The 26,954-nt window shown below is 57.7% G+C and overlaps 1 protein-coding gene across 1 annotated transcript; it reads left to right on the top strand.

The window, feature by feature from the left end:
* Nucleotides 1–2,689: 2,689 nt before the first annotated feature.
* On the top strand, nt 2,690–26,419 carry PI4KB (phosphatidylinositol 4-kinase beta; the record flags this gene model as incomplete). The annotated part of the gene is given in 14 exon segments (XM_082011408.1): nt 2,690–2,817; nt 5,499–6,468; nt 17,011–17,055; nt 21,397–21,624; nt 22,024–22,251; nt 22,446–22,555; nt 22,931–22,956; nt 22,959–23,034; nt 23,705–23,828; nt 23,915–24,180; nt 24,337–24,469; nt 24,764–24,884; nt 25,542–25,625; nt 25,628–26,419. Coding segments are annotated over 14 exon segments (2,634 nt in total). The 3' UTR covers nt 25,723–26,419.
* Between the last annotated feature and the right edge of the window lie 535 nt (nt 26,420–26,954).

Genomic DNA, 26,954 nt, shown 5'->3' with positions numbered 1-26,954 from the left:
CGCTACTCCCTACTTCTCTTTAACCCGTGATGAAATTTTGAGAAGCAGCGTGTGGAAGTAACTGGGTGGAAACGCTTGTTTCCAGTTCTTTCGCCCAGCGCTGCTGCTGTCCCGCTCTCAGCGCTGGCTGGAAGAGCAGAGGCTTTTCGGTGCTTCTGAGGTTTTGAACTCCCCTCGGGGACCTCGTCGCGCTCTGTGCGAATCGGAGGCCACCCTCGACTCCTGTGAACGCTGAGGGGTCTCGGTCCTGCACAGCCCCAGGCCTGGGGCTCACCCTGCAGTCTCTGCTCGGCGGCGATCATAGCCTCTGACTTCTTCCGTGTAAATCTGAATGGGATTTCGGTCTGTGCCACAGTCTTGTGCTCCTTAAATCACAGCTGATTTGTTGTCTTGCAGTTCAGGGTCTGTGCTTGGATCAGCGGCAGAAGAGCTGCTTGTGGAGTCCGAGCCAGGAATGTGGCCTCCTGCCTTTTCTCTTTCCATTTTCTGTCGCATCCAGACGGCTTATTTCAAGTCATGCTGTAGATAAAGGCTCAGACATGACTGTGGGTAACAACAGCAACTTGAAATACTGAATTTACATATATAAGCGAGTGTGGGAACGTTCAGGCACAAAGTACCTTGTGATCACTGGGAGGAGGAAACTTCCCATGGCGACTGTGCCAGCACGGCTCGCTTAAGGGTTTGGTGTGCTTGGAAACAGGTTGCTGGTGATGGAAAGGATTGCCCTCGCTTGCTCAGGGATCATAATTAATGCTTGTCCGGGGCGGAGAGGTGCGACAGAAGAGGACAAAAGGTTGGATGTGTTTGTGTGAGTAACGTGTGTCAGATGAGCCGCTGCGGTATGTGTGGAGTGCATTTGCGAAGTGCTTCCTCGCCCAAGTGACGCCTGTTGCGACAAAACACGCCTTTTCCAAAGGGCTGGGGCACTTCTCAGCGTCTCTCAGTGCCGAGAGAGATCTTGGTGCTACCACAATTATTTTTTTTTTTTAACGGGGAAGTTAATTTATAAGTAAATCTCTGGATTTAACTCCTTCTCGTGGGGATGTATCATTTGCAGAGGAGGAAGGAATGAAGGAAGTGCCGGCAGTGCGGTTCTGGGGCTGGCAGGCTGTGGCTTTCCCTCTTCCCTGCGCCTCTGTCCCCTCTGCAGCGCGGGGACTGTTGCTGCGCAGTGGGGGAGGCGGAACAACTTCCTAGGAAAGGTGCCACAAAGACAAATGATAGGTAGTTTGATGCGGATGGACATTTGGAGTAGGGAGTTAGGGGCCTCTCTCCCTTACGGAGCCAAGAGGAGCGCTGGGAGCCATTCTTTAACGCGTTGTGTACTTTGTCATTCTCCTGCTGCGTTTCTTGCAGCGTGGATTTTGTTTTACCCCAAATGTAGGGTTGAGTCATTGCTCGGCTTGTGCGAGCCCCGGGGTTATTGCTGTTTCGGACGTGCAGGCTTGGCCCAACACAACTCGGCACCGGGATGCGGAGTCCTTCCAGTGGGAATATCTTGGTGAGGCCAAACCAGAGCGGAGCCTCCTGTATCCCATCCCGCCAGAGGAGCCACGCGGTGCCGTGCTGTCACCGAGCCGGCGAGCCCTGCCGCCGGCCAGGGACCCGGATGGGTTTTAGGAGCCGCACGGTGTGGCACTAAGTTGTGATTGAGCTCGGGCCACCCACGACGGTTGCTTTAGCTGATGTTTCTTCCAACAGAGCGTTGCTCATTAACTGCTGTTGTATTAGGAAAACTGCTGGTCTGATATGTCAGGGCTTTGACGTACTGGTTTGAGTGTGATTCGGCTGAGGGGAGCTGCACTTGTGCCGTTTCCCGAGTAAAGGCTCTCAAAGGCTCCCGCCTCCCGAGGGCTGATGCAGGCGGTCGTGCTGGATGGAGGAGCCCATCCTGTCTGTCTGCGGTGCCAGTGATTGCTCAGTCTCTGGCTCAGCGCCTCCCCTTGCCCTTTTTCCTGAAAATTCACATATTTGCTTTCCCTCTGCTGCTTGTTCCACCTACTCGACAGCGAGATGCTGCTGCTCCGTTGGAGAAGAGCCCCAGAGCAATGCCCTTGTGCAGCGGGGGAGGTTTATGGGCGGAGGCTGTCCTCGGGGACAGAGTCCGTCACAGTCCCTTCGTACCTCAGTTTCCCCAAGCTCTGAGCTATCACCTAATAAGTTGCACTGAGCCACTGTTCATCTGGAGAGGCTCTCCGAGGAGCAGGGCCTCTCCCCTTAGCGTCATGAGGGGCACTGGCAGTACGTCCTCCGGCCTCCAGTGCTGCTGTGATGTTTTCTGCCCTGTCCCAACTTCTGTGGCCTTCCCGAAGGCACAGCAAGATGTCGAAGGCCGTCAGTGCTGAGCAAAACAAAAAGTAATGCAGCGTAATAGAGACCAGATGTCTTGGTGCAGCTTCGTTCTGTCCCCCTGGTCGTTTGCCAGGGCTAATATTTCTTATTCCAGTCAGGCAGGAGCGAGACTTTTCTTTTTCTTCCTGTAAAGCCACAGCTCCGTTCCCGTAGATCTCCCTCTGCTTTGTCCCTTCCTGAAGGAACTGTGCTCTTGAATGGCCGCACCGACACACGGCTGCTTCATCGGCAGTTTCGGTGCGAATAGGGGCTTCCCTTTACTTCGTATTTAATCACCGACTTCGGGGCCGTTCCACCAGAGAGAAACTTGGCCCGTTATGGCTGTGGGTGGAGGATGAACCACATGAATTCAGCTCAGCCTGTTTTCCAGACTGGATTGCTTCATTGTGTGCAGCTGATGGGGTTTTTATCCCTGTTGAGACCAGCGATTTGGAATAGGGGAGTTATGTTGAGCCTCGAGAGGTAAATAGTACGTTGTGATATGTTTAATAAATGGTGGTGCGAATCACGGAAAAATGCGGAGAGGTGCAGGAGGCGGGGAATGAATTCCCTCGCTAGGATTTTTAGGAAGTGCTAGGAGCAGGGATGTGTCCTTGGCAGGCTCCGAACAGCCCCGTTGCTGGGATGTCACCGAAGAAGGCGGCTGTGTTAAGTGGGGGGGGGGGGGCTGAAGAGCAAAATAATCATAATTCAAAAAAGCAACGCACTGATTTAAAAAAAAAGGAAAGCAATGCACGGGTTTCAAAGCTGTGCCTGCAGCGCAGAGGTAACCCTGCAGCCCCGTGGGTGGATTTATCTGCGCAGTTCCTTAATCCAAGTTTAACCCACACGGCAGTTGCAAGCTCTGGCCGGCTGTCTCCTCTCTGGTGCAGAGCCAGCGCACGGGGCCCCTCCGGGCCCCGCCGGCCGGGTGACGCTGGCGAAAGGATCGGGGAGTTTGGGCTGGCGGTGGGAGCGGCTCTGCTCACGGTGACTGTGCCGTGCGACGCAGGCGCCTCGGAGCCGTCGGGATCCTTTGTGTGAGTAAGTCAGGTTGGATCCAGCCTCTCCCGTGGACGCGGAGGAGTTCTAACGTCCAGAATTGCAGCGCGGGCCGTCACGCCTCACCAGGCTTCTCCTGCATGCTCCCTGCTTAAGGGGAAGGCGGTTTAATGGGATCCTACGCACTTTTTTCTCCCTCTACGAAAGCGTTTCCTTGCGTCGGACGAACTAGTCGGGGCTTGGAAAACCCTCTGTGGGCGACCGAGCTGCCCGGGATCACAGGTACTTCTGCACCCGGCGCGTGGCTGCGGAGCCGTGTTTGGGACTCTGGCGGATGCCACCGCTGAATTGTTTTATTTTTCATCAGTTTGTCATCCCTGTTGTCTTGATGCAAACGTTTGAAGGACCCCAGAAGTGCTGGCACGGGCAAAGCTCTCGTGCGACTCGTCCTCAGACCAGCCTCTGCTCTGTGCCTCTTCAAACCCCGCCTTGCCGAGTTACGCCGAAGGATCTCCTTTCTGCCGGCTTGGTGTTAATTTAAAAATTAGATCGTCTGGGCTTTCGTGGGGCAAGGCTGGGCTCACTAAGAAGGAAAAACAACTTCCTTCAGCTTGCAGGGTCTTTAGGATCTAATGACCACAAATATTTGAAGCATGCAGGATTTGTACCAAAGGGAATGGCAAGCACAGAGGAAAACGTTGTGTGTTGCTGCCGTGCGGACGGGGTGAAAGATGCTATTCATATCAGTTCACACTGCTGAACTTTGGTCAGGCTTTTTTCACCTCGTAGTTAGAGCTTAAGTGCTTTGAAAACAAGAGGAGGAAACTGGTCTCTGGGAAGCGGCGCTCACGTCTGGACACACCGACCTCGTTTTCACTTGCTTGGAATAGAAAGAAATATCGTGGGTTTCCTCGCCCCTTTCTCTGGCGTCTGGAGCTGTAATTGCGCATAAAAATAAACAGATAAAACGAGGTCATTAAATTAGCGGGGAAATATCTCGTTGCAAGAACCTGCCAGCACAGCTTCTGCGGCAGAGAACAGGGGCTGGGGGTCGTTGGGGGAACAGGCAGGCGGAAAATGGTTCACTGAACTTCTTTTCCAAAGACAGTAATTTTTTCCACCGTGCTGGACATGAAAAGCAGGAGGGAATTGGCAATCTGCTTGCAGTGCTTAACATTTGTAAAAGGCATTGTGCCCTTCTGCCGATCACGAGCTGTCTTGTCGTAGCGTATGAGCAATAAAGGGAAGCAGTCAGAGCTGCAGTAATGATGTTAGATTGAATAGAGCGTCTTATTTTATTTTTAGAGGACGATTTCACTTGGCACCGGCCGCCTTTATTCTTGCTGGTTATCCATAGAGATGCACCACTGCTCTTTTTATCCAGATTGGAAACCGGGAAGTGTGTTCAATCCCTCATTTATCTTATTTTTAAAACATAATTAAGTGCTAATCATTGACGAGGATACGTAATCCGGGCAGTAGTGTCTGGACTTTGAAAACAGGGACCTTGTTGCAACAAACTTGGCTCTTGCTCCGGCTCTCTGCTCGCCCATCGCCCGGCACCAGCGGGGGATTTCACCGCCAAGGCACTGCGTACCGCTGCCGGCCTCCGTCCCGAAGGGAGGTTAAATGAGCAAAAGCTGAGCACGGGGGATAAACTTCACCTCCTCCAGCAAGCAGCAGAGCCACTGGGGCTGCCCAGCCCGTGGCCCTCTAATCCCAAGCGTTGCAGAGTGCCTTTGGGGCGGAGAGTGTAAAGCAACCTGGTTATTTTTTTTTTCCCCCCACTCTTTCTCATTTTGGCTTGCTCAATTTTTTTATCGCCATGGTAACAGGGAAATTTGGTGTAGCGGCTGATGGATGCTTACAGCTCTCTTTCAAGTCTGAGTGGAAGGGGCACTGAGAAGACCTTTAAAACCCAACGTGCCCAGCTCGGCGTTGCGCTGGGACGGCTTGCGTCGCGCGCGTTGGCTTGGGGCACCTTCCCTCTCTAGACGAAAGGCTTTTAGAAAAGGTTTGCACCAAACCTCGTCCTGGCTGTCGGCTTCCCTTGAGGTGTATCCCAGCACGGATTCCTGTTTTCCCACCTTCAGGCTGGAAGCAGGTCTCCTCTGCAGATTGTGTCTCTGACTTTTTTTTTTTTGTTGTTGTTTTCTTTTCAGCTGTGAAGTGCGCAGACCCTCCACTGCTATGGGAGACTCTGTTGTAGACCCAGCCCGAGGGACAGGCGTGGACCAGGTGCCCGGCTCGGTGCCCCAAGGGAATGGCGGGACATCTCTCAGCGTCATCACGGAAGGTGTCGGGGAGCTGGCGGTCATCGACCCCGAGGTGGCGAAGAAAGCCTGCGAAGAGGTCCTGGAGAAGGTCAAGTTGATGCACGGTGTCTCCTCTGACAGCTTAACAAAACTGTCCGATGGCAGCGAGGCAGAGCGCGCCCCACAGACCGCGGTGGATTTGGCCAACGGAGACGTCGGGGAGGGCTGTGAAATCAAATGCTTGGACGATCCGCCTGGCACGGCCTCCAAGATCCAGGAGGAGGACGAGACCATGGCCAACACGGTGAAAACTGCCCGGAAGCGGCAGAAGGATAACTCTGCTAAGCAGTCCTGGCTCCTCCGGCTCTTTGAATCCAAACTCTTTGATATCTCCATGGCCATTTCATACTTGTACAATTCAAAGGAACCTGGTGTGCAGGCTTACATTGGGAATAGGTTGTTCTGCTTTAGGAACGAAGAAGTGGACTTCTACCTGCCACAGCTGCTGAATATGTACATTCACATGGACGAGGACGTGGGAGATGCGATCAAGCCCTACATCGTGCACCGCTGCCGGCAGAGCATCAACTTCTCCCTGCAGTGTGCCCTGCTGCTGGGTGCCTACTCCTCGGACATGCACATCTCCACTCAGCGACACTCCCGTGGGACCAAGCTGCGGAAACTCATCCTCTCGGACGAGTTGAAGCCAGCTTACAAGAAGAGGGAGCTGCCGTCGCTGAGCCCAGCGCCCGATATGGGGCTGTCTCCTTCCAAAAGGACTCACCAGAGGTCCAAGTCGGACGCCACCGTCACCATCAGCCTGAGCAGCAATCTGAAGCGCACAGCCAGCAATCCCAAAGTTGAGAGCGAGGAAGAGGTAACGTTGGGGCTCTCCAAGGCTCAGCCTGCCTGGGAAGGGATGCGCCCAGGGCCGTGCTTGTGCGGTTGGTTCTCATCTCATAGCTCCTCCTTTACTGCAGAGGTGTTTTTTTATCCCAGTTGCTGCAAATGATTGAAGTTTTGCTTCCTGTGTCTCTAAGCAAAGTGACACACACTGGTGGGTCACGCTTGAGGGTGCTGGGGCTCCAGAGGGGGCGTTTTCTTAGTGTGAGGGGAAGGGGGGACGTTAGGTGGCTTCAAGGTAGGGCAGAAAGCTGGGTCAGGAGGACTGAGTCGCTTCCTACGGCGCTGAATTCCCACACAGTTTGGGCAACTCAGCCGGTGTCTCTGTTTTGCAATCTGCAGCCATCTGATAGCTGTTGGAAACCCGATTTCCTCTTTGTCCCGACTTGTACAGATTTAGCAACAACGAGGTTTATTCGCAGGCAGAAAAGGCCCCGGGCAGCTGAGAGCTGGGGGCAGGAGGGGAGCAGATACATCCCATCAGCTCCGCCGTGCCGGTGCCCTGGCCAAAACGAGCCCCTGGTGTGCACGCCCTTCTGGCCATAGGGCCGAGCGCTGCAGCCGTGGGGTTTGTCCACGGCTGCTGCCCTGCGCCGAGCTCTGCTTTGGATTTCTGTCGTCTTTTCGCAGCTCCAAGGCGATGGAAAGCCAGGCTCTCCCTGCTGGAGGGGCTGGGCTGTGCGGAGGGGACGCTTCCAGTTTCCAGGGTTGGGCGCTAATGTGGTTTAATGCCAAAGCAAACGGCAATTAAATAGGTGAACTAGGGCATATGGGCGTTATTTGTCTTCCAAACCCAAATAGCTCCCATGGGCTTTGCGGCATTTATTTTTAAGTGTCAAAAAGTTATCGGCACAAAGTTGCTGTGGCTTTGGTGCAGAGCTGCTGTATCGGTGCACGCTCGCTGGAGAGTGAGCATTCTTGCTTGAGCGGGATTTCTCCCAGCGAAAGCGCAGATTATTCATGTCACACATCTGCTGGCACAGACCTATGGAGCAAAAGGATGAGCAGCATCCTTGGTAGTGGGGATGCAAGGCTGGAGGGAAAAGAGCTGGAAAAGGAAATTTTTTATTTTGCTGTTTTGTCTTTTTAAGGGCTGATGGTTTCTAGCATGAGCATCAGCCTGGGATGGTGAGAAATACAGGGCTGAGATGGGGATGCTGAGCGGGAGAGGGGGACGGAGGAGATGAGCTGGTGCTAAACGCAGATTTTATGACTAATGCTAACCACATCGGAGAAAAGCGATGCCTCTTCCAGAACTCCAGAAGTTGAAATACTCCCCTGGGGAGGTGCTTCACCTCTCCAGCGGGGATGCTCATAAAACCGTGGTACCAAAGGTTCGGTCCCAGTGGGGCTTCGGCAGCCGTTCACCCGGGCCGATCAGCCAGACTCCACGCGGCTCCTGTTCTGGGTCATCCCTGTGCCTCGTGTGGACGAGACCTGAAAGCTGACTTCCTTGTGCCTCCATCTAGACATTCGAGATCTCGTGACCCTTTTTGTAATGGTGGAGTATTTCTTGGCTTTCCTGCCTTCCCTGAGATGCCCCCTTTTCCTCGGCTCCACGCTGGCTTGTAAATCGTTGGAAGGGGCCACGTGGTCTCCTGCTTGGCTGGCGGACTTTGGATAAGGGTTTGAAGGGGGTTTTGGAGGTGTGAAGCGGCGGTCGTCCAGGCTGGTTTCAAGTTAAAAAAACCACCCTGTCCCATTCCCCGCGGTTCTCGGGCAAAAACCCAGCTGCGAGCTGGGGTTGCGGTGTTTGCTGATGGGTAAATGAATCTTTCATGTCTCTGCCCGTCGGCTGCTCGGCGGAAAACAACTGGCTGACGGAGAGCCGGACGCGCCGAGGTCTCCCTGCTCGTGCTGGCTGCAGCTGCTTGAATAATGGAAACCGAAGCTTTGCATAAATGATAGATGAAAGCAGCGCTGCAGAGAGTTTCTCTTGGCGATGTTGGAAACGTATTTTGATCCAGAGGCCGGGCAAGCTGTGTAAACGGTATGTGGCAACGGGGTAAGCTCGAGGTGCCGTAAGAACTTTCCCGGCCAGCTTCCTGGACCTGTATTATTTTAAGTGCTGGCTGGTTTTGCCTCCTATTTGAAACCAGCAATCCCCTGCAAAAAGCAGTTTCCCTGGAGCTGGCTGGGGGGGGGCCCTGCCGGTCCGGCGTAAATTCCAGCAAATTCTGGAATTCATGACTTTAATCTACAAGTTGGGTTTCCCTCGGTCCAGGATACCCAAAGATGTCTGAATTGTGTTGTGCTGGGACCAGCCCTTAGCTTGTTCTCCAAAGTTTCTTAAACTAGAGATTTTATGGCAATAAAATCTCATGTGTGCTCCTCTGGGAGTTACTTTATCCCCTCTAATGTGCTTCACGTCTGCTGCCAGCGTCCGTGCCACCGAGCCGTGGGTCGGGAACCTGCTTCTGCTGTGCCTTCCAAGAAACTTCTGTTTCTCTCTTTGCACAAAATTGCAAAACTCGAATGTAAACCCAAGAAGTTGTTTGTCTGGATTAAGGAAGGCTGCAACACCTGCATCTCCTTATCGAGCGCTGCCTGCAGTGCCGGGTCTTGTGCTGGCCTCCGCCGGCAAGCTCAGCCAGCGTTCAGCTGTGCGGCTCTTCCCAATCTTTTTTTTTTTAAACAAAGCCAGGTACAGCCCAGCTGAGGGTAAAGCACGGCATTTCTTCAGCTGTCCTGTACTGCTAATGCGGCAGCTCTGTGCGCTGCAAACGTAGAGCTGGTGCGTGAACACGGGTCATTCGGTGTCTGCTGCAGGTGGACTCAAATCGGGTGGGCGCAGCGAGGGGGGCGGTCCCGGCGGAGGAGATGGAGCGGAGGATGGAGAAGAGGGGTTGCAGAGAAGTTGGCTGTTTCAGCGCTGCGGCCGGGGGCTGTTGAAGAGAGGGGAAACGGAGTGAACTCTGTCTGGAAGAGCTGTAGGGAGCAAAAGCTGAAGCGCCTTTGCAGGTGGGTGTAGATCTGAGATACAAGCCACAGAGCGCAGGGCTGGAGACAAGAGGCAAGGGAAAGGCGAGGTACAGAGAAGGGCAGGTATGTCCCACATGTCCCCGAGAGACGCTCGTGGAAGTGTCCTGAAGACTCTGCCCGTGCCGGAGGCTCTGCAGCCTGCTGCAGGGCTTCCAGCCAGGCTTTTTCTGGTGAGGGTTTCCCACATCCAGGCTTCGTCTCCTCGTCACCACTGGAGCCCCAAGCCGCTGCTTAGCTCTACCGAGGAGGTGGTGGCACCATGTGCCCTTCTCTGCAGCATCCCTCTGGGGCTGGCTGGGTTATTTTCCCATCAGTCTTTTCTCCGCTGAACGTTTTGGGGTTATTTTCCCATCGCCCATCAGTCTTCTCTGCACTGAACAATTTTTGCCTCTTCTGCACTCCCCGTAGGTCACCTATTCTAGACCTCTGGGGTTTTATTTCTCCTCTGGACCTTTGCCCGTTGCTCTACATCTTCCTTGAAGCGCGGTGCCAGGTCCTCCTTGTTTCTAGGCTCTTAAAGGTGCCTCTGTCCTCGGCTGCCGCTCCTCTGTGAGGGCCTCCGATAGCTGCCGTTCCCGGGTTAGCTGAGTCGGACCCGAAGCAGCTATTAACGCTACTCAAGGAGAAGAAGTCTGCGTTGGTTTTAGAGCGTGGTGCGGGATGGCTCTTAACCAAGTCAGTCGTCGCACCTGGGACGAGTCTGTCCTTTCCCCTGCGGTCGCCTGCAGCTGTGGCACTTTGTTTCTAGAGGATAATTCTTCCCACTGAGGTCTTTGTGTTCCAGTTGTCGCTTCATGCTGCATAACCACCGCAATACCGGGCGGGAGCGGTTTTATTTCAAGTGCCGTTCGTGCTGTGGGTTTTTAATCCTCTCCGGATTATGCATCCACGACGTAGTTCCATGATACGGTTCTAATGGTATCAATTTATTTTGCATTTGTTGCTTTTCAATTAATACAAAAGCATGCAAAGGAAAAACCGCAAGCTTGGAACTCGTCTTGTCCTGCGTCCCGCCGGTTCGAGGTGGATGGACTCAGCCGTTCTTCCAGGTTTCCAGGGTGGTGGTTGTATTTTGCCGGAGTCCAGGTGCGTCCCGTTCTCTGATCCATTTACAGACAAAGGGTGGATTAAATGTGCTGGGGCTGCTCGGCATTGAATTTTCCACCTGAGCAACTTGAGACCTGCAGGGAAGGAACTTGCTGTAACCTGATGCTCGTGCTGGAAGCCAGGGAGCACTGATCAGTGTTCATTGCGGGAGATGGTCTGAGATGCGGTGGTTGGGTCCGCTGGGGTGCCAGACGATGGAGAGACTGTGGCCGGGATCCCCGTGCTGCGGACGTGGGGGCTGGTTGCCGTCCCAGCGCCGTGCGATGGGGACGCTTCGCTTCTTTCTTGCCTATGTAAATGTTAAGCCCGGAAGACGGGTCCCTCGCTGTCTGCGGCAGGGGCTGGTCTTGCCGGCGCCTTCGGTTGCGCAATAGTGCTGTTAAGTCGGGCACGCGGGGCAGAAACGTGGCAGAGTGGGGCTGGGTGGCTGCTGAAACCTCGGCGGGGTGGAAGCTGGACACCGCATCCGGCTCCCCGGGGTTTTGGCAGGGCTGCGGGCAGCAACCTGGAAACAAAACCTCACCCAGGGCAGAGCAGCTGCTTAAACTTCAGTAAAACCGTCCGTGGCTGGGCCAAGCTACCAGAAGTGTCTCGAGCTGACCTAGAGGTACCCGCTGGAGCAGAGGAAGTCATCTTGCTGTCTGATCTCCTTCATTTTACCGAGCTCTACAGAACTCAAGGCTTGCTGGCTTCGGGGTGGTTGTTACGCCTCCTCCGTAAACCCAACAGGATTTGCTGCAGAGGCGCAGCGAGTCCTCGCCAGCGTCCGTGCCGGGGGACTCGCACAAACAGGTTGCGCTGCCTTTGCAGCGTGCACATGCCTTTGCCTGGGTCCCTCCTCGGCAGCCACTGAGCAGCAGCACCTTAACCGCTGCCCGCTGCCCCGCGCTCATCTCCCCCGGCTCCGCAGGGATGGACGAGGACCCCCCGGCGCCTGTGCCCCGCCAGCCGAGCCGGGGCTGGGCCGAATTGGCTTCTTCGGGGTGAGCATGGCCAGGACGCGCTGCTGCACCCCTTCACGTTTCTCAAAGGGCCGTTGCTTTTGGAAAACGATGCAACCCCACGACCCCGAGTAAAAGCTGAGGCTGGTCGTGAGCTACTTCGCTGCTCGGTTTTCCTGTCTGGCAGGCCAGGCCTCGCGCCCGTCACCGATACGCAGCCCTTTATCTCCCCGCGAGCTGTGCCCCGCGAGTTGGCCCCGGCGTCCCTGCCAGCGTGGCAGGGTGCAGCGCTGAGAAACCCAGCGCCGTCATAGCGAGTCCTGGAGTTCACGTAATTTTAATATTGGGGCAGATGCACCAAAGTTAATAGCTGAGAGCCTGCACCTGGATGAAACAGGGAGGATGCTCCCGAGCCCCCCTCTGCCTCCCACCAGCGTTTTAACTCCTGAAGCCGCAGAGGCCGGAAGAATAAATCACGCAAGCTGCCTGGGGAGGGGTCATCCATCTCTCAGATCCCTTCGTGAGCTAAGATCAAGGTTGGAAATATGCAGAGCAGGGAGGGAAAAACACCTTTTTTTTTTTCTTTTTTTTTTTTAATTTTTTTTACCAACTGGATTGAAAGCAGCTATTTTTACATGGGAGCGGCTTGCTTTAGCTGCGAGCCTGAAGCCGGCGCCGGCTCAGAGCCCGGCTGACGGTGGAGAGAGCCAGGCAGACCCGCGTCTCCGTGCGAACAGAGATGTTTGGCTGAACTGGTTCCACTAGTCAAGTAAAATAATTTTAATTAGAAAACTGCTAATTGAGTAACCAGTTAAGAATCTAGGCTGGCTGCTGGGAAGGGAGCGCTGGAAACAGCAGCTGCTTAAATGCCAGCTCCTCGCTGTTAACTCCGGGCCACTGCGCGTGGGTGGCTGCTGGAGGAAGAGCAAAGCTTTCACGCGACGCGAGCACTGCCCACGGCGTGGGGGTTTATTTTTTTTAACAGCAGCATCAGTGTTATCTTGAGAAGCGGCGAGGGTTTGCATGCAAATCTGTTTACGTCTGCGTTTCTGCACGGATTCGCTTATCAGAGTGCGTGTGCTCGCAGGATTTGAAAACTGCTTTTTATTTGAGGTTGCCCAACACGGCCCACCCTGGTCTTTCACTTTTTAGCCCACGTCCCTGCCCTGCCTTTGCCGGTCGGGGTGTGGAGGCGCGTTGGCCTTTTACCCCTGAATTGCACCTTCAGCAACACTGGCAAAGGTGCTTTTTCTGGTAGAGCTCGTTTCCCGGCTGCGATAAGAGCAGTGCGGCTACCGGAGGATCGTTTTCGACGCTGTCGTGGCATATTGCTGCGAGGGCGGCGCTGCCGGGCGCGCTGTGGTCCCACGGATGGGTCCAAGTTTGGGAGGCTTTAGGTCTTTTCTGCGTTGTCCCTTTGGATTTGGTTGGGATCCCTCTGCCTGCCAGGTTTCCGCTTGGCCACAGTGACAGCAGTCGCTCAAGCTGCAAAGCCTGACTCCTCTGGGCGTCCGGGTTTGACATCTTTTAGCTAAAACTTCTACGTGTCCCCGTAATACAAGCAGTGCTGGTGAGGCGTTTGCCTCGCACAAGCTGCCTGGATTTTAAATTATTTTTTAAGATCTAAAACACTGCCATCCCTGCTCTCTGCTTTAGTTTTGGATCGGGTAGGAAAGACCTTCTGCAAAGGGTTTGTGGAAGCGAAGGCGACGTCGGGGCCAAGGCGTTCCGAGCTCGCTGTCAAGCGCTTTGCAGAGAGACATGGAGTTCCTTTTTACCTCTATGACAGTATGTGTTTACCAGGTAGAAACTTGTGCTGAATGTTCCTATATCTTAAGAAGGACCAAGAATTTTAGCCTTAAAAGCCCAAAGCAAACCCTGCAGGGACGGTGGCTATGGGCGAGCCTCGTCCCGAGCGGAGGGCGAAGCGCTGGGCAAAGGGGAGAGAGGCGGCGACGGCCACGGCTGAGCATAAACACCGCTTCGCTCCTGCCTTTCGGCTGAGACCAGGGTATTAAACGTTCAAGGCTTCTTGTTTCCCAAGCGGGAACTCTGGAAACTCGCCCGCGCTCGGCAAACAGCTTATCCGTATGTCGAGCTTGCAAGGGAGAGGAGTCGTGCTGCTGGCACCCTTCGCACGTGGCTCGTTCTCCCGCTCCTTCCAGCCTGGTTTCCCCCCGAAACGGGTCTCCTGCGAGCCTTGGCTCCTCTGGCAGGGACTTTTTGAAGCGTGGACCGAATGCCGCAGAGGGGAGAAGCCAGAAGCGTGCCGAGGCTCTTCCCATTTTGCTGAACTGGCTGCTTCGCAGAGGTTTGTGCCCCTTGCCGACGCCGGCCAGCGTGCCCCACGCCGAAGCAGCCCCCGGGTCCCCTGCAGGGGACGCGCGAGGTGTCGCAGGAAGCTTGGGAACGGCTGGAGCTGTTGCGGGGGAGGAGGGTTTGAGGGGCGTAGGATGCATCTGGAGGAACCCCAAGTTTGCTAGGTCTGCTCACGCAACGAGCTGTGCTCTCTGTTTCCCTTTTTTATCACCGTTTGCTGGCCGGCTGCCGTAAAACTACCTGACCTTAGTGGGGAAATCATCAGATACAGAATAGAGACCCCAAAAATGTCTAACCTTGGGTGGCCAGCGGGTCCGGCTGCTCTGCTGCGTGCCGGGGCAGAGCCGTGCTGCGAGGGACGGGGGGAATAGGGCATGAGCGAGCCCTTCGGGGGCTGCAGTGGGTCCTTCTGCAGCCACGTCCTCTGGGCGAGGCAGGTGGCTTTAGGCCCAGCTTTGCCGCTGCCGCTTGCCGCCCGTCGGAGTTGCGGAGCGAAGTGGCCCGTGCCGTGACCTTGCTGGAAGCGCAGGCAGGTGGGGAGGAACTGGCTCCGAACGTGTCCGGAGCTGCTGGGATTATGCCAGAGGGTTAGACGTTAAGCACAAAAATGAGATGCGCTTAATTCCCCTCCAAGTTCGTTATCCCTGTTCTCCCGATCCTGGCCTCATGCTCCGAGCAGGTTCTGTCGCTCGCGCCCAGCATGGCGAGATGGTGAGTTGAGCTGCCGCAGATATCGGAGCTCGTGCCGCCTTCCCGGGGAGGAGGTTAAAAAGCCAAGGTCTCGGCCTGGGAGAGTCCGGGGAGCGGCTTAAGGGCAGGCCGGAGCCGCAGCTTGGAGGAGCTCGCCTTGCCCCCGCCGGGGCCGGCTCTGACTCGCCTTCCGTGCGATGCCGCAAACCCGCGTGGCGGCAGCGCGAGGCTGGCGGGGCGGCGGCGTGCCGGCTTCCCGCCAGCTTCCCGGTACCGTGGCCCTGGTCTCGGCAGCCGCGGGTCGCACCTGGCTCAGCTCAGAAACTGCCGACGCTGCGGGGCGGCTTCGGGGGAACCAGAGCTTGGATGGGTCGAGCTGTGGGTGGCCGTGGGGGGCTGGGGTACGGCAGCGGGAGCACCGGCTTTCCTGCTCTGGGACGGTTCCCGCCGGCGTTCCCGTCTCCGCGGGGAGGCTGCCGCTGCCCCGAGCGCGGCCCTTTCTGCTCCGGTGTCGCGGGTGTTTTTCAGGAGCTTCGCAGGCTGGGTTCGGAGGCAGGCCCTTTATTTAGGCGCCTTGACGCTCTGACACGTCCTGAGTTTACCAAAGGGCTCTGGTTTAACAGCAGGTCTTGCCGCGCCGCACGGGGGCTGTCTCCGGCTCCTGTAGTCGTCGGTTGCGATTCTCAGAAGTGGCGTTTTTTGATAAAGTTGAGAAATCGCTTCTTAAAGGTTTCCAGCAGGACTGAAGTCCTAACGGCAGCGCAGGTGGCGTGCACGAAGCCGTTGGGGGACGGAGGCTGCGCACGGCGAAGGAGGGGGCAGGCTCCTGCGCCGGGCGCGCTGTGCGTGGCCTTTATAAGACTTTCACGTGAAAACCGGGAGCTTGGGTCCGAAATCCGAGCGGGATTTGAACAGCCTACCCTCAGTCACTGCAGACTGGCACGGCTTTAGTGGAACGGGCCCTGCTGAAAACGTACCGGCGCCGGGGTCCAGCCCCGGCTCAGCTCGGTGGGCGCCGGGGTCGCGGCTGCCAGAGCTGGAGGAGGAGCAGCCCAAACGTCCCCGAGATTCGCTTTCCGGCAGAGGATGTACGGATGCTATGGGAAGGGGACCTTCTAAAATGACGTTTATTTTAAGGGGAGGGCAGCTGCGCGAAGCGCCCTGCGGTAGACATGCGGGAGGCGACGACGCTCGCTCTGCCTACGCGCAAACGTGGCGAGATGGGGTTTTCAGAAGCTTTTCAGCTTACATCCCGGCGCGACCGCCCTACAGCCTGCTCCCGTTGCTGCTCTCCTGGTTGGAGATCTGTTTTCCTTTTACGACAGAGCAGGGGAAACTCCGACCCCGAAATACCTCCAGGTCCGGGAGCGAAGCTGGTGCCTGGGAGGAAGGCAGCGCCGCGAGCCCGTCGTAGCAGCCTCCGGGCTCCGGGTGCCGTTTTTCTCTCGGTGAGCCTGGTGGGCTCTCAGCACTGCCAGGGTTTTTATGTGGTCATGCGGAAGCGATTAATTTAAACGCTGTTATTTTTTGTGGTGAGACGCAGCCCGGTGGAATTAACGTGTCCCTGTAATTAACGTACTAAACCCAGACCTGTTTGTTTCTTTTTGGGAAGCGAATTTTAAAACGAATTACACGCCGGGCTCAAGGGTGCGAAGCTCCTTTTTATCTCTTTTTGACATGAAAATAATGGATTTCTGGGCTCTGCGTGTGGCGCTGCGGAAACTGCAGGCTGGTGGGGGTGGAGATGGAAACGGCTGCTCGGCGGATGCACAGGGTGGCTTTCGGTGGCCGCAGGGAAACGGTGTCGATGGCGGGTGCTCCTCTGCTGATTAAAACCGTCTCATCAACTCGATCGTGGAAGTGGTGTAATCGTCGGGTTTTTTAATCTTTAGGAAAGTTTCCCTGGAGTTAGTTTCATCTGCTGAAATTAGAGGCTAAATTAGAGTCCAGGGGAGAAAAATAAAATGTTGTTGATGGAGAGAGGCTGGTCTCGGGGCTGATACCAGCACGACATCCCCGCCTGCCCTAGCAGCTCCGGTCTCTGCAGCTCTTTTGGGCCAAGAACGTCAGAGCTGAAACCTTGGTTACGCTTCTGGGGTAGAAAAAAATTTTAGAGGATGTGAATGGGGCAAGTCCGTGGGGTTTTTATGGGCACTCGGTGAAGGCATGAGCTGTGAGCCCTGCTCCCTGTTCGGTACCAGCACGAGGGGCCTCGGCGGAGGAGGCTCCGGTTTAGATCCGTGAAGTTGTTGTCACGTTACTCTGGAAGCATCACGTGCCGCTTCCTATCCAAGAGTAAAAGGCAACAAAATTGTGATCGGGTGGGGGGGGAATAAAATAATTAAATGAAAAGTGATCGTTATGAACCTGGAGCTAAACTATTGCTTTTTCTCCCTTCTCCCTCCTTCCTTTCTCTCCTTTTAAACAAACACCACCACCCAAAACCGCCAACAAACCCCCTTTCCTCCATTTCCCAGGAGCTCTCCTCGAGTACGGAAAGTCTCGATAAGTCACTCTCTCCCGTAAGTGGCCCGTTTCGTTCCTGCGCCCGGGCTGCCTGCCTCCCCCGCGACAGCAGCATTTCCTCTCTGCCACGAAAATACTTAAACCCCGGCACCCGGCGACGCACCGCAAGCAGCTCTGGTCCCCAGCCGTCCCCCCAGTGTCTGCACCGCTTAGCCCCCGGCGGGGGCGAAGCCGGCGTCACCCCCCGCTGCTGCCAGCGCCGTGCTGGCCGCCTCTCGTGCCGCGGCCGCCGGGCTCGCGGCGCTGCCGGCTTCGTCTGAACCTCTCCCGCTTGTTCAGCGAAACGCCGGCGGGAGCGCAGCTTTGGGCAAATTCACTTGCACCGGTTTGGCTAAAATAAAGCAGAAGGCCCCGAGGGGCCGGGGGGTGCCCCGGGTGCTCATTCCCTCCCAAAATAAAAGGCAGCGAGGGAGAGAGAAACCCTCGTGCCGCCAACGAACGGCGGAGGCAGGGGAGGGACGTGGCTGATGCTGCCGATTGCGGTCGGAGCAGTCGCCGGCCTTTGCGTGGCGGTGTCCGCGGATGAAAGAGGAAATGCTGTTTCCTTGAATTTTACTTAAAAGTTCTCTGCCGGATGGGATTTAATTTGCTTTTTCCACGAATCATTTTTTTTCCCTTTCTGTGTGTTAAACTTTGGTCTTTCAATCAAAACCCAGCGTTGCCCTAATAGAGCGTTTTTCTTTCAAAATGAGCCTTTTTTTTATTTTGTTTTTAATCAATGGCATCTTGCTCATCTGTGTCATCTTCCTGCCGGTGGGTGCGTGTTCTCCGCCTGGGATTCCCGTGGGCTTCCACACGTTGAATATGTAGTCCATGATCAAAACCACTTACCCGGGCGGCGGTGCCTTGCGTGGCCCCCGCCCTCCAGGACGGGGTTTAGGGGGTCAACTCCAGCTGCTTTCGCCTCTACAAGAGTTATTTGGCGTGTGCCCGGCTCTCGGCCTCCTGTGCCTCCAGAGGGACAATTTTCACGCCTTTTACACGTGGCACGGCGTGGGCGGGAGGCAGGCAGGAGCGCTGACTCTGCGGCCCCGTGCAGACACGGGGCACAAGGCTTTTACCCCTGAGCCCTCCCCGACGCAGACGACTCCTTTCGTTTTTTATAAATCTCCTCCAACGCCCCTGTTTTCACAAGACGCGAGCGACGGCCGCATGCTTGGGCAGCCGTGGGTGCTGGCGGTTGGGTGGGAGGTAGGACACCGTGCTCTGAGTCCCAGTTTGCCCCCAAAATTTAGGTAAGTTGCTTTATTTTTATTTTCCTCCTGCTCCTCCCGGCCGAGCAAAGGCAGCGACACATCTTCCTCGGTGGCTTTTTGAGGCTCGGCGCCAGCGGAGCACTTGGGGCTCCTCGGTCCCCGGGCGTCGCAGGAGCGTCCTCCTGGTTCTCCGGCTGCGACGATGGTTGTTGCCGTCACCTCACCCACTTCGACCGTGCCACCCATCTCGCCGCCACCCAGGGCCGGTGGTAGCGAGCGCCCGTTCCTCTCCGCTGGAGCTGGAGACCACCTCTTCCAGGCTTTGCAGACCCAGGTTGTTTCTCCACGGCAGATGGTTACTGCAGCAGCGGGGGCTCTCTGCAGGCATTTATACCGAATTTATCAAAGCCACTGCGGGCACCTGCGCCGAGCTGCACGGTGACAGCACTTACAGACTGTGCCGGCTATCGGTTGTCAGCGCTGATGCCGGAATCCTCGTGGCAGGCAGCTCAGCTGAAGGGACCGGGTGGCAGCTCTGCTCCGCACCGCTGAGTGCTTTAAACTCCGAGCGGATCAGATGGGTCTCGCTCCCGTGGAGTGAGTGACTGCGGGCAGCAGCAATGGGAGCGGCCACGACTTTGCTGCGTAAAGCTCTGAAATGACAAATTGTGGTGGTTTGAGCGGAGGAGGCCGGTCGGGACCTCGGGGTAAAGGTAGGTAGAGCAGCAGAAAACACTTCGGCAGCTGAGGCTGAAAAGCATCCGAAACTAACGCCGCTGTTTTTTGAGATACTTAAACCTCACCCCGACAAAGCCGCCCAGGCGTGCCGGCTGTGCAGAGCTGGACCAGCCTTGCCCCTTCGCCGCGTCGTGACGCCTCCGGCACCGCTCCGAAGCCGTCGGCCACGTCTCCCTCCTCTGCTGGTCCTCTAGCCGGGGACGGATCTGTGTCGTCGTCCCTGCCCAGTCCTGGGAAGCGATTTGAAGGGGAGAAGGACGCTCTTGGAGCGTGTCTTAGCAAAACAAACACAACGCCCTGCCTAATTTAAGAGCAGGAATATTCTTTTTTCAAAGTGCTGCCAGTGAAATGTTTTGCTGTAGTAGAAAGTAAACAGCAGAAAGCAAATATTTATGTTGGCTCGGAGCAACAGAAGGATCCTTCGGGTGGTCGGATGAGGGAAGAGTGTCTCCCATCCTCCTCTCTTCGCTTGGCTTCAGGACCGTGATACTAATGAGCTGGGGCAAAAGCAGCTCTCTGCAGCCCGGCTTCGGCGTGACGGGCTTTCTGCAGCTCTTCGGGCAGGCTGGAGACGGTGTTTCCTGCAGTGGCTCAGGCCAGGGACGACCCCGGTTCAGCTGATGCCATTTTCCAAAACTGCCTGTCCGTAACAGGATGCGGAACTTCCTGTGCTGAGTCCCCTGATAATGCCGAAGACCGGAGCAGCACTCGGTGGGAAGCCTTTGGAGCGGGATGGGATGGGGAGGACATTTTCCGGCCGTGTGTTTCTGGCTGGAGGAGCCGAGACCTGAAGGTTTTCGACCGGATCGTGAACATCAGAGGTGCAGGACAGGTCATGGAGGCGGCGGGGTGCTCCCAGGGTCGGCACGGCTTCGCTCCGCTGTCTCAGAGATGGGGAGGAGATGCTTCGGGAGATGGTTTGGGATCCCTGGAAAAGAAGGGGTTTAAAAACTGCCTGTGCTTGTGATGCACAAATCGGCATGGGGCTGAACCAGGAGGACATCGCTCGTGGTCTGCTCCTGCACACGGGCACCTCCTCGCCTGGGCACAATCCCAAACTCCGACCTGTGACTCTTTCATTAAATCATTCTGCTGAGACAGGTAACGCGCAGAGACCTCGGGGCGGGCGAGGGGCCACGGGGCTGTCGTGGTGCCAGTATCGACTACGTGCCAAACCTGGAAGCACGTATCGCCCAGAGAGCAGAAGGCCCGTAGAGGAGCAGGGACGTTGCAGCCGTCGGGGTTTGATGGCAGAGGACGGGAAGAGGTGTCGGTGCAGAGCGTCCATTGCGTAGCGTTCTGCTTTCTGCAGAAGTTGGATCAAACGCAGTCGGAGGCCGAGGCAGCGCTGGGGCGCAGGTGGCAGGAGCCGAGGCAGAGCAGGGTCCAGCCGGGACCAGGCGCTTTCCAGCCCGTCGGGGACGGAGCGTCAGCTGGTGCAGGGGTTTAAATACTGAGCCTCTGCCTGGGAGGTGGAAGCGGTATCGCTGGCTCCGGCACTGCGCAGGCGCTCCCTCCTGTCCCGGCTTCGCCTCTGCGGCGCTCGCCAGCAAGGTGGGCCGGGGAGCAGAGTGGAGGAAAGGACAGGAAGGATTTTTGGAAGGATTTTTGATGTGGACTACAGATACAAACGATTTCCCACCGCCCTTTCCCGAAGGGGAACCACCAGACTGATCCTTCTCCTCTTTTTACCATCCCTTTATTTTGCTGTGCAGCCGTTCCCGGCTCTCCGACGTTTTTCTTTGCTTCCTTTTCTCACGCTCCATAGCTTTTTGCATGTGCATTTCCAGCATGATTGTACAGTGAACACTCTGCAAGTTTAATTCTGCACCTTAAATGGCAAAATCAGCCACAATCTTCTGTTGTTCTGATTTAAAAGCTTGAAAAAGTCAAGCAGAGAGCTCGGGTTAAGCTGCGGGGTGTGGGGGACGCTCCTGGGCGCAAGGGGCTTCCTAAATCGCAGTTTGATCTTTGCAAAATGGTCGGATTGTGCCACGATCGAGGCTTCGGGGTCAGGATACAACAAAAACCCAGCGCCGAGCCGGGGACGAGGCCGATTCGCGCTCCCTCTGCTGGCTGCGGCCCTGGGGATCCAGGGGCTTCTGGTGGGGATGTCGGCTCCGGAGTTTCGGGGAGGAGGATTTCTGGACAGCACAGCGGGAGGGGAAAAAGCGCTTTGATCCTGCCCTGCTCTGCTTCCGGATGATGAGCCCGGCTCTCTGGTCACGGCAACATCATCCGAGAGCGGGGAGGAGGGTGGGGTGGGAAGAGCCTCTTTCTCTATCTGGAGTTTATTCCGGTGCTTTTAGACTGCGGAGCCTGATTGCAAAACTGCCGGCGTCTTATCAGCCTGCTCCCTTTATAACTCTCTCCCCCACCCTCCTTCCCCTAAACCTTCTTTAGCCTGTCAGACTTGCGCCCGAGAGAGAATTCATCAAATCCCTCATCGCCATCGGGAAGCGCCTGGCCACCTTGCCGACCAAAGAGCAGAAGACCCAGCGGCTCATTTCGGAGCTGTCGCTGCTGAACCACAAGCTGCCGGCGCGCGCCTGGCTCCCGACGGCTGGCTTCGACCATCACGTCGTGCGGGTGCCCCACACCCAGGCAGTCGTCCTCAACTCCAAGGACAAGGTACGAGCAGCCGGGGAATGGCTTTGCCTCGCCAGCGGCGGTTTTTTTGTCCTCGGCAGGGCCCCGGTCCGGGCGTCGCGCAAAAGGGGTGCTTTGTACGCGTGCTCAGGGCACCTCCTGGGTCCCGAGGGTTGCGTTGCCGCTTCCAGGGCTGGGAGCGATGGGGAGAGAGATCTGTGCAGGCAGCCGCGAGTAACCGTCGCTTGAAACGTGCTGTAGGGGTCTCTGGGAGGCCCAGCCCCGCGTGCTGCTCCACACCTACCGAAAAGCGCGGCTTTGCCCCCGGAAAGCATGTGCCAAAAAGGCAAAGCATACACCCTGCAAGAGCAGAGAGCGTCGGGCTGCCTCCTGTAGCTGCCTGGCACCTGCCCCACTAACGCTTGGTTTTGGTCCCCCCAGGCTCCCTATTTAATCTACGTTGAAGTACTTGAATGTGACAATTTCGACACAGCGAATGTGCCCGCTCGGATCCCCGAGAACCGCATCCGGAGCACGCGCTCGGCCGAGAACCTCCCCGAGTGCGGGATCACGCACGAGCAGAGGACCAGCAGCTTCACCACTGTCCCCAACTACGACAACGACGACGAGGCTTGGTCCGTGGATGATATCGTGGAGCTGCAGGTGGAGGTGAGGCCGGGGCTGTCAGGCAGGGTTTGTCCCTTGCTGGCACTGCGAGACGCTGCCGGGATCCGGCGCAGCAGCGTCGCAGGTCGGGATGGGCCCTTCCGGGCAGCGCTGCCGTCCCAGCTCCTGCCTGGGATAAGGGATGGGTGGGAATCGCGTTTTGGTAACCGCCACCTCTCGCACCTTTCCCCTCCCAGCTGCCGGAGGTTCACACCAACAGCTGTGACAACATCTCCCAGTTCTCTGTGGACAGTATCACCAGCCAGGAGAGCCGGGAGCCCGTGTTCATTGCTGCTGGAGATATCAGGTGAGGCTGGCGTGGCGTGGCGAGAGCAGCCCAGGCAGTGGCTTTCCTGGGGTGGGTTATGCGTTCGGATGCAAAAAGGCGGGGTGCGAAATTTCTCTGCTAGATTCCCAGAGAAAAAACCAGCTGCATGGATTACGAGGGGCTGTGCAAACGCTGGGCAGCGGAGGTTTATGAGAGCCCTGAATAGAGGCGCGTAAGAGACGCTCCGGGCCGGTACAGCCTCCCCTGCTCAGCCGCTGGCACCTTTCCCGCGGGGTTCGGGTGAATCCCTGAGCTTTGTAAAGCGCTTTGGATCGAAGAGGCTCCGGGTGCGCCTGGTGCTGCTACTTTCTGCCTCAACAACGGGTTTCGCTGCTTATCGGCTCCGTCTCGCAGGCGGCGGCTCTCGGAGCAGCTGGCGCACACCCCACCTCCTTCAAGAGGGACCCCGAGGACCCATCCGCTGTCGCCCTGAAGGAGCCCTGGCAGGAGAAAGTCAGGTAGGGCTGGAAGGGGCGCGTGCGCGCTGCGTCGGTCTCGGCGCTGCGGGGACTTCGTACGTCCCAGAAAATTCAAGGAAGTCGCTCTGCCGTTTGCCTGGTAAATAACTGGCCTTGACTTCAGGCCCGGCTCGTCCCCAGGGTGGGTGTGTTGACTGGGGACGCGGGCAGGCGGAAGGCAGCGAGCGGCGTGTGGAGGAGGGAGAAAATCCACAGCAGATTTGCTGCTCTTGGGCTGGGCTTTGAGGGGCTTTACCAGGTATTTATAGGCATCTTTTACGTCAGAAGAGTTTGGCCTGTCCCAAAATAAACTCATTCGTGTTCCTGCTCTCGGAGTTGTATGTCCAACCCCCAGATTTCTCCATGAGCAAGAGGGAGAGCACTCTGGGCTCTCTAAATCTGGGGGTAGTCTTGTCCACGTTGTTTGATGGAGGGCTGGGGGATTCAGGGAGAGTTAATTCCCTTCTGCTGTTCTCGGAGGTGACTTGTGGCTCAGGGAAGATTTGCACTGTAGTTCGGTGACGGCTCGGTCTGCAGTTCTTGCTGGGCCCCGGAGCTCGCTCTGCTGCAGTCCCAGTGGAGCAGAGCCGCCGCATTTCCAGAGGCTTGCCTTGCCCCCGAGCCCCTGATCAGAGACCTCCGCTGCCCACCCTCCCTTTCCTCTCTGCAGGAGGATCCGGGAAGGGTCCCCCTACGGCCACCTGCCCTCCTGGCGCCTCCTTTCCGTCATCGTCAAGTGCGGGGACGACCTCCGGCAGGAGCTGCTCGCCTTCCAGGTGCTCAAGCAGCTGCAGGTGAGACGGGAGAGGGGCTGCCCGGGGGGCTGCGGCTGTGGGGGGCCGCCCTGGGCCCTGAGGGATTTTTTCGCTCTCTCCCGCAGTCCATCTGGGAACAGGAGCGTGTCCCGCTCTGGATCAAGCCATACAAAATCCTCGTCATCTCCGCCGACAGCGGCATGATTGAGCCCGTCGTGAATGCTGTGTCCATCCACCAAATCAAGAAGCAATCCCTGCTTTCACTGCTGGATTATTTCCTGCAAGAACATGGCAATTACAACACCGAATCCTTCCTGACGGCCCAGAGGAATTTCGTGCAGAGCTGTGCCGGTTACTGCCTGGTGTGCTACCTACTGCAGGTCAAGGACAGGTGGGTCCCCGTGCTGTCTTGCTGCGGCTCCTACCGGGATTCGTCGTTTTGTCCCCCGGTGCAGCAGGGAAATCCTGGGAGCAGAGAGTGCTGCTGCTCCCGGGGCCGTGCACACGCTTGCAGAACTTAACGGAAGGCTTCTTCTCTCCCACGCAGGCACAACGGCAACATCTTGCTGGATGCGGACGGACACATAATCCACATCGATTTTGGGTTCATCCTCTCCAGCTCTCCCAGGAATCTTGGCTTCGAGACGTCTGCCTTCAAACTCACCACGGAATTTGTGGATGTAAGTGTGCGGGGGATGTGACAGTGAGGGGCGATCCCACGGCGTCAGGTGGCACGGTCGGACCCTTGGCAGCGGGGTGGACACCTGTGGCGGCTCTCGGCCGGCTCTGCAGCCTCAGCCGAGCTGCTCTTGGGGCCCGGCTGACGAGCTGAAAGCTGGAGGCGCTCTGTTTGCCGTGCGGGTTCCCTCGGAGAAGTGAAATTCCCTAAAAAATCCCATCGTGCCCCTCCTGTCGGCAGTCCCTCCACTCGGGGCGCGCTGCTGCCCACCACCCACGCAGCCTCTCCCTTCCAGGTGATGGGTGGGCTGGACGGGGACATGTTCAACTACTACAAGATGCTGATGCTGCAGGGGCTCATCGCGGCCCGGAAGCACATGGATAAGGTCGTGCAGATTGTGGAGATCATGCAGCAAGGTAAGGGGATCCGGACGCTCCCGAGGCACCATGTGTGGGTCCGAGCTGCACAGAGCATCGCCCAAAAACAGCTCGGTGCCCCTCGGCACATGGGGGAAGGCTCGTGGGCTTTGGAGAAGTCTCATAGCGGGAGGCTTTGGGCAGCGCTGTTAGGGTCTGGGGTCCGCACGGGGAGCTCCTGGCCCAGGGAAGGGGCTGGGGGCCGCGGGGTGCCCGCACCCTCCCAGCTGTGTCGCCGGTGTGAGCGGGTCGGTCTGAGCAGGGCAAGAGGGAGCGTCCCCGACCCTCCTTCGCCTCTCAGATCTGGCAGCGTGGGGGTACCCGGGCTGCGCCGTGGAGCAGGAAGGGAGCGGAAACGCGCCTGTGGCGGTGGCCGAGCACCGCTGTGCCCCGGGGAAGCCTAAAACACACCCAGGGGAGGGGGGTTGCCGTTCCCTCAGCGTGGGAACGGGCTGTAAGCTCGGCGGCGGCCTCTGCGGCGGCGGGTTGTGACTAACCCCGATGCCGCCTGGCAGCGCCATGGGAATCCCCGTGCCGCAAACCAGCCTCGGAGCCGGCGACAACGGAAAGGGCCGGGCTGAGGGAGGCCACCGAGGCCTTGGGGGCTGCGCCTGCCCCCGTCCCCCCGTGTCAAACCCTGTTCCTCCCTCCCGGCAGGGTCGCAGCTCCCCTGTTTCCACGGCTCGAGCACCATCCGCAACCTGAAGGAGCGCTTCCACATGAACATGACGGAGGAGCAGCTGCGCTGCTCATCGAGCAGATGGTGGACGGCAGCATGCGCTCCATCACCACCAAGCTCTACGACGGCTTCCAGTACCTCACCAACGGCATCATGTGACGGCCGCGGGCGCCCCGCTCCCGGAACGGCTCCGTGCCCGCCGCCGCACCCGGCCAGGCCCGAGCTTTGCCCCTGGGGAAGAGGTCTCAGTCCTCCAGGGCAAAAGGGCGGCCGAGTCTCAGCATCTTCCCGGGGCTGCTTTTTTGCCAAGACTCCTCCACAAAACAAAACCAGGAAGAACCAAGCAGTCGAAGCAGGAAAAAAAAAAAAAAAAAGAAAACCCTTGTGAAAATGGGAGCGACGCGGATCATGCGGTAACCATTGCTGTCATGCGAGCGCGGGGTCCGGCGGCAGCGGCCCGGTGAAAGCCAGCGAAGGGGGGCGGGGGCAGCGCTGACCCCCGCGCTGCCGCCCCTTCTGCCCGTCAGTATTACGCCCGCTGGCGTCCGGTGAGCTCTCCCACGATCTCACGAAACGTTCGGGAGCCGGGGGGGACGGGCCTGGCCCCCACCCCTCAGCGTCTGCCGCCACCTGAGCCTTCTGCTGGTCCCACTTGAAGGCGGCGGAGCCGACCCCTGCCCGGCCCCTCCCCTGCATGTTCCTCCCTTTTCTTGGTCTCTCGCACCCCCTTTCCCCCTCCCAGCTGCCACCTTTGAAAGCGAGCTGTTCCCCTGTCCCGCCCCGTGGGGCCCCGCTCCAGCGCCGCGGCACCCGCGGCCGGTACGGCAAGGTTCGGGGTCCCGGAGACGGGTGCCCACCCGGGGTGTCGGTGCTGCCTCGTGCTCCTTTCGAGCGCCTTTTTGGGTTTATTTTTGACTCTGTTCCAGGAATTTGGGACTGTGAAGCTTCTTCCTTCCCCCTGCCCCTCCCCCTTTTTGCAATAATTTGGGGCTGCTTTTCCTCCCCCTGTATGTGGGGCAGAATGTGGGGCAGGGCCCAGGCGGCTGGGGGGGCTGGCAGGGGCCGTGCCCCCTCCCGGGGAGCCCTGGGGTGGGTTTTTGGAAGCTCCAGGTGGGGGGTGGGAAGGACCCCCAGTTCCCCCTTCCCCCAGCGGCAGCCCCAGCGTTGCCACCCCACAGGTGCCCGGGCTGGGGGGTCCCTGCGCCCCCTTCGCCAGCCCCGCTCTTTAAGAGCAGCGACCCCCCTGCGCCCCCCGGCCTCAGCCCGTCCTGCTGGTCAGATGGCGACGCCGCGCCAGCGCCCGTCCCCGCCGTGGCTGTGACCCCCGTCCTCGGTCTCTGTTCAGCACTAATTATTTGTCACGTTGGTTATTCAGCGTTAAACCCCACCGT

The sequence above is a fragment of the Phaethon aethereus genome (assembly GCF_964289735.1).
Source record: "Phaethon aethereus genome assembly, chromosome: 28".
Classification (NCBI taxonomy): Eukaryota; Metazoa; Chordata; class Aves; order Phaethontiformes; family Phaethontidae; genus Phaethon; species Phaethon aethereus.
Note: the sequence above shows the minus strand (reverse complement) of the source record. Positions and strands in the feature narration are given on the sequence as shown.